Source organism: Sinohyriopsis cumingii, chromosome 5 (assembly GCF_028554795.1).
Source record: "Sinohyriopsis cumingii isolate HCF-2022 chromosome 5, ASM2855479v2, whole genome shotgun sequence".
NCBI lineage: Eukaryota > Metazoa > Mollusca > Bivalvia > Unionida > Unionidae > Sinohyriopsis > Sinohyriopsis cumingii.
In genome coordinates, this window is record NC_142965.1 from 61,484,971 (window position 1) to 61,491,704 (window position 6,734).

The 6,734-nt window shown below is 34.3% G+C and overlaps 1 protein-coding gene across 1 annotated transcript in view; it reads right to left on the bottom strand.

Moving 5' to 3' along the window:
- The window catches only part of LOC149799288 (neuroligin-4, X-linked-like), a 97,678-nt gene extending 91,218 nt beyond the window's left edge, over positions 1-6,460 (bottom strand). The window contains exon 1 of the mRNA XM_089958587.1: positions 5,588-6,460. Within this exon, the coding sequence (XP_089814713.1) occupies positions 5,588-6,038 (451 nt within the window). The 5' untranslated portion in view covers positions 6,039-6,460. The remainder of the gene's footprint in view (positions 1-5,587) is intronic.
- Between the last annotated feature and the right edge of the window lie 274 nt (positions 6,461-6,734).

Below are 6,734 nucleotides of genomic sequence, written 5' to 3' on the forward strand. Positions count from 1 at the left end.
TCTCAAATGTTTATGTAGGTACAAAAACGTTGGGGACCAATGGACTACACACATTCGAGTGGTGACATACAAAAGTACAAGATTACAAAGTTTCGTCCCATTGTATAAAACGAATTGACTGTTATAGAAACAAAACGTAGACTATATATATATATATATTATCTTGTATTTATGTATAGTAATTTGAGAATAATATTAGTTACGTTATCTTACCAGGTCGGATTAATACTAAAATGTAGATTACTATGACGATATTCCTAAAGTTAGAATGCTATATTTAAAGTATTTATCATTTAAACTCAGCTTAAATGCATATAAAAACATGGTATGTTGTCGACAAAATTTTGACTGTATAATACTTTATCAAACCCAGAGGTAAACTGCAGATCGCGAACGTTTTTCACTCATTAACTTTTAATTTCTTCTGACCACGTGCGTTTCATAGAGTGAAGTGTCTACTTTTGAATTACATAATATTTTAAGGTTGAATGCATTGAGCCAGAAAAGTCTTTGTGATGAGTCACTTTGATCTTTCTTCGTTCATCTCCCCCCATGTCAGTGTAAACTTGAAAGGGACAGAATTCCGACTCAGTGAAATCGACCCAGGTATCTTAACACGGTCCTTAGAAAGTAACATTTGAGCTACCAACCCTAACCGCTTGGTAGGAACCTATGTCCACTTATCATTTTTTCAAAGGGAAATTGTTACGCACTGTCATTCACAGATTCGGAGCTGTCTAAGCCTGATGAAAAGAATTATTTCTTTGGGAAAAATTTGTGACCGCTGCCTACGATTGGGCAGAATAAATTAGGGCGTACACTTTAGAGCAATTAGACTTTAAAGTGACAACTTTAGTCGAAATTCTTTAGTCTGAAAATTTCCTGGAAGAGGAAACTTAGTCTCGACTCCGTGGAAAGCATAACGAGAGTAGCGCTTTCCTAGTGAAACAAGAAAGGGACCAGGTGGTCGTCTTGTAAAAAGAAAAACATGTTTAGTGCTAGGACGCACAAATTCTGAAAGAGGACAGCTAATGTACGCAATTTTAGTTTTACGTAATATTCTGTTATTCGATTGTTTGTTTTATACAAATAAATTTTGCTATGACTAGCTTTCCATATTATTATCATTTATTCAATTCATGTAAATGTGTCGATGCTGGAATTATTATGCAATTCATTTTATTAAATTTCATGGAAAGTGTTGATGCTAGAATTGTTATGCAATTTACCTTTTAATTATACAGTTATTAGTTCATTTGATCGCATGCAATAGAAATGTTCATATGTGTGGGATTTCATAGGGTTATATGAAATAACTTTCTTTGCTTGTTAGGACGATACAGATATTATGTAGTAGCATATGTAAAATAATACGATAATTTAAGACTTGCCGCTGGAAAGCGAGGTCAATGTCCTACCGTACTAAGTCAGATTTACGCGGTGTGTGGATAGCAACATGCTCTGAATAACGTAAGTGAATTGTATGTACCTCTAGAGAGTCAGGTATACATAATTATGGGGTATTTTTATTCATTAAAGAACAGCTTTCTGACAGAAAGAAGAGACAATCTGGAGACAGAAGCACAGGGAAGCAAAGAAGGACGAGGTCAGAATAAAAGGACCAGGAAGTCCATGAAGGGGCAAAGCCAAAGTTTAGGAAGGATGAACTAGGAGACTTTGATATACTGTCAGACAGGAAGGTGATGCAAATCGATCGTGAACATTGAGCTTTTTTCACATCTCGTTATGATGATGAAATAAATCCAAATTAGACACAAAAGTTAAATTATATTGATATAATCTAACTTGAATTGGAATTGCCGTTATTAATTTGTTCTGATCAAATTTGCTATTTTCTTGTCAAAGGGGGCTCGTATTGTTTTATTTCTTCCCAGTATTCTCGCTCAGTTCTCTGATGAAATTCCATTCTTCTTTCACTCCCGCCGGGCTATAATATCGAGGGAGGTCATCCTCCAATTAACCACCCCTCTTGCTAAGAGGGCGACGTTGCACATAATTTAGTTTATTCTATACAGCTTACCAGAAGACATGGGTGACATTTTTAACCAGTACTTGCTCTCAAAAGTGTAAATATCTTTGCCTACCAAATTCCCCACGCGCAACATGATTAGAAGCATACTTAATCAGTTTTAAGACATATTTACAAAAATTGTTATGCAGTTTCAATAAATGTTGCTTTATAAAATACCCACACTTCAGCACCGTACACCTAAATTGGAATCATTTATGGAAAAATTTCTGAAACAAAGTAGTTCATTATTAATCGCCTTAATTCCAAAGGCAGTGGTTTACAATATATAAAGGATTTGAAGACTGTTTAGCTAGCAGTTTTTGATGTGCATGCGATGAAAACATGGAATACCTAACACAAACAATATGCACCTAACGTATAATAATAATAATAATAATAATAATAATAATAATAATAATAATAATATTAATAACAAGAATAATAATATTAAATAAGAATAAAAACTGAAATGAGAACCGGTCTGTAACACATCTCTGTTACAAGTGATTTTTGAAATTATGGTTTATTAAGATTACTCCGGCTATACGACAAAGGCAAGAGGTACGATTTAACAGCAGACTAAATCCAGCAAGTAATGTTTCTGATTCATTACTTTGGAAAGGTGTGCCCAGACAACCAATCCATCCTTATTGTACAAAGTGATCCACACATATCCCAATTGTCAAATTAAAGCTAAGTACAAACCTAAATTACTAAGAAATGCCAAAATTGTTACATATCCCATAATTTTTTTTTTTAAATATTGTATATTTGCATCAACTCGTTTAGTGTGATAACCTTTATGCACACTACTTATTGCTGCTTTAATATAACTGTCACAGTAGTAGATCGTAGTCAAATCAATTTGTTTTACAAATGGTGAGATGCTCGCAAAACGTTTACACAGTGTTGTCAGTTGTGTATGCCCCAGTGTAAAATGTCCACATTGTAATACTTAGACGGGTTGTCAAGACTTCATGGCATATCTCTTTATGTTGAGAGCGAGATTTCAGCTTTCGTGATTATGTATCTCAATAGATGTTTCACGTATGCATAGAGGGTAGCGAACCACATTCGTCTCCATTTGATAATGTGTCAGGAATGCTTTCTCCGTGTTTAAGCATCCTCTCCCAGTAAAGCATATGTGGTTGATCTTGTAAATACAATCAGTTTTAATGACTAACTATTACCATTACTCGTCAGCGGAGAAACTATCTAATTTTCCCGATGGAAGTAAGATATTGATTGAAAGCGATGAAGAGATACGAGAAAGATATGGTCGTGAGGCTTTTTTATTAATTTGTTTTCTTTTCTTTTAACCTTTCAGGTTTGAGTAATTGATAATAACTGAATTATCTGAAATTCCTATTCATCTTCTGCTTTCATTGTGTAACAAAATTAGACTCCAAGAAAAATAGATAACGTGGTCGCCTTCAATCAATACTGTAGTATATAGTTCGATAAAATTGAAGCTGTATAGAATACGTTTAAGAAAACGGAACCAAGAGAAATATCAACTCAATTTGATCTCCAAATGGTCATTATTTGAAGAGAGAATAGCACGCGTTTAGTAGCAAATACGCATAAAAGAGATCAAGCATTCCAAATGAAAATGATAATGACAGTTTAGAGAGCAAACAAATGGTCGAGATTGTCTTTATATGACCCAGCTTATCATGTATGTATGTATGTATGTATGTATGTATGTATGTATGTATGTATGTATGTATGTATTATGTATGTATGTATGTATGTATGTATGTATGTATGTATGTATGCATGCATGCATGTACGTACGTACGTACGTACGTACGTACGTACGTATGTATGTATGTATGTATGTATGTATGTATGTATGTATGTATGTATGTATGTATGTATGTACGTACGTCCGTGTGTATGTATGTATGTATGTATGTATGTATGTATGTACGTATGTATGTATGAATGTATGTATGTATGTATGCATGTATATATGTATGTATGTGCGTGCGTATGTGTATGTAAGTATGTATGTGCGTGCGTGCATGCATGTATGTGTGTATGTATGTATGTATGTCTATATGTATGTATGTATGTATGTATGTATGCATGTATGTATGTATGTATGTATGTATGCATGTATGTATGCATATATGTACGTACGTACGTACGTATGTATGTATGTATGTACGTCCGTCCGTGTGTATGTATGTATGTATGTATGCATGCATGCATGCATGCATGCATGCATGTATGTATGTATGTATGTATGTATGTATGTATGTATGTATGTATGTATGTATGTGCGTGCGTACGTGTAAGTATGTATGTGCGTGCGTGCATGCATGTATGTGTGTATGTATGCATGTATGTCTATATGTATGTATGTATGTATCCATGCATGCATGCATGCATACAAGCATGCATGTATGTATGTATGTATGTATCTATGTGTGTGTCTGCGTGTGTGTGTATGTACGTACGTACGTGTGTATGTATGTATGTATGTATGTATGTATGTATGCATGCATGCATGCATGCATGCATGCATGTATGTATGTATCTATGTATGTATGTATGTATGTATGTATGTATGTATGTATGTGTCTGTGTGTATGTATGCAAGCATGTATGTATGTATGTATGTATTTGGGTTTAATAAAACGATAACACAAAGCTGGCTATATGCTGCCGATTGTAATTAAAGATAAGTGCAAGGAAGTGAAAATAGCAAAAAGAACTTTAGGAACGTTAAATATAAATGTATACATGAAATACTATAGAGAAAATGTAGAAATGTTAAAAATATTTAAATGTTCTTTAAAAAGAAGATAAAGGTAATAATATCAAATCCTTAATATATCTGGTGGAAATATAAATATAAACTTTGTTTGCGAATAAACTTCAAGATTCTCTCTGACCGTGAATCATCTTAAAGTTTCTTAAATGTGTTCAAATTAGACAACATCTGGCTCGTGGGGTGGAAGTCGATACTCGACACTGGCCGAATATGCATTTTGTCAAGTTTTGACCCTTCAGCACGATATGCTTCTGTCACGTATGTGTGTCCCATCTGCGATGTTTCCATACCAGGGATGCCACAATCCCGAGATGGGTTTGATTTTCCTAAACTGGTCTGTGGATTTTTCACTCCACATATTGGCAGATTCACATATGTCTATTTTTATCAAAGATAATACTTTATAAACTTACTTTTGAGGGGTTATAACCATGAAATGACTGAAAACACATTTTTACGCAAAAAACTTTCATAATTTTTTTTTAAAAGAAAGTATAATCAAGGTAAAATCACAATTTATATATTCAACGATTTCACTTTAGGAACCATGTTTTTCACTCTCAATTTAAGTTTGTTAAGAAATATTTTTGTTGAATTCATTGTGGAGAATATCTCAGTGATCCCTCTAAATGTTTAATTCTTGATCAATCAAATGTGACCCACGTAAAAGACTTAATGACTGTTCTTACATGATATGGATCCTTCTGTCATTTTCCATCAAGAAATTACATGTGACAGGAGAAAACTAATGAATACTTATATGTTTCTCCTACCTTGTATTGGAACATATAGGTTCAACCGCAGACAATCTTCCATTTGACTTGTGGTATTTTCCATAATCCTTCTTACATGAGACAAAGCGAGATGCGGAACTACTTCATGAATTTCGTTTTCGTGTCCTAACTTCTTCTGTGGGCAAACGGGTTCGTACTCTACGAACTTTTTGATGTAGTCAAATCTCTCTATTGGACTTTTAGGAGGCATAAGCCGCAACTTGTCCCCCTTCAGCACCCCATATTGTAAGCCAAAATATGCCTCTATAGGGCGAAGAGAAGAGTTTTCGGAAAACTCCCTTCGGAGACCTCTCAGGGTTCCGTACAGTGTTTGGACAGTCCTTCCAATTTTTTGAAATGGCGTTGGTTGGGATGAGCTTTCCATAAACGGAATCATATTCAGGTGAAACACAATATACAAATAACTGTATCGAATATATCGAACTGCCATTCCTTATATGAATGAATCTGAGATGCTCGCTATTTCCAACAGTACATAAGCCGTGTTCGACATTTATTACACCATGCAAGTGAACCGAATATGTTTATCGTGAATATGTACTATACATACATCGTGTTTACAACTCTTTGCAAGTTCCTTTCTGCTGGTATTCGGAAGAGACCTGATCAATTATTTCACTCCGCTACATATTAACCAAACATATTTGACGCGGCTGTACATACTGTAACCAACGAATTGTGTTATCATCAGATATTATTGAATCTCGAGTACAAAGGCGTTCCTTTGCGCAACCTAATCTTATTCTCCGTAGCAGTGTTCCCCACATTTTCCACTGTTCTCATTAGCTCCATTGGAATGCACCCATCAGCTTGTAAGTAGCTTGTATACCTCGTACTTATTTAACAAATGAATAACTTACTATCAATGTGAAGCCTCTGTATTTCTAACGTTTATTCATGGATATAGACTAGGTTCAAAGACACCAATCTGCACCATAATATTTAGATTAATGGGCAAGTAGACCGTCCTAAAACATTTGGAAATATATGGTTCTTACTTACGTTTATCAACATGCGTCATTTGTTGATTTTGCCTGCTGCTGAAAGAATTTTTTGTGTGACTATTATATATTTAAAAAAAAAAAAACATTTCATTTTAGTTTTTTTTTTTTTTTTTTTTTTTTTT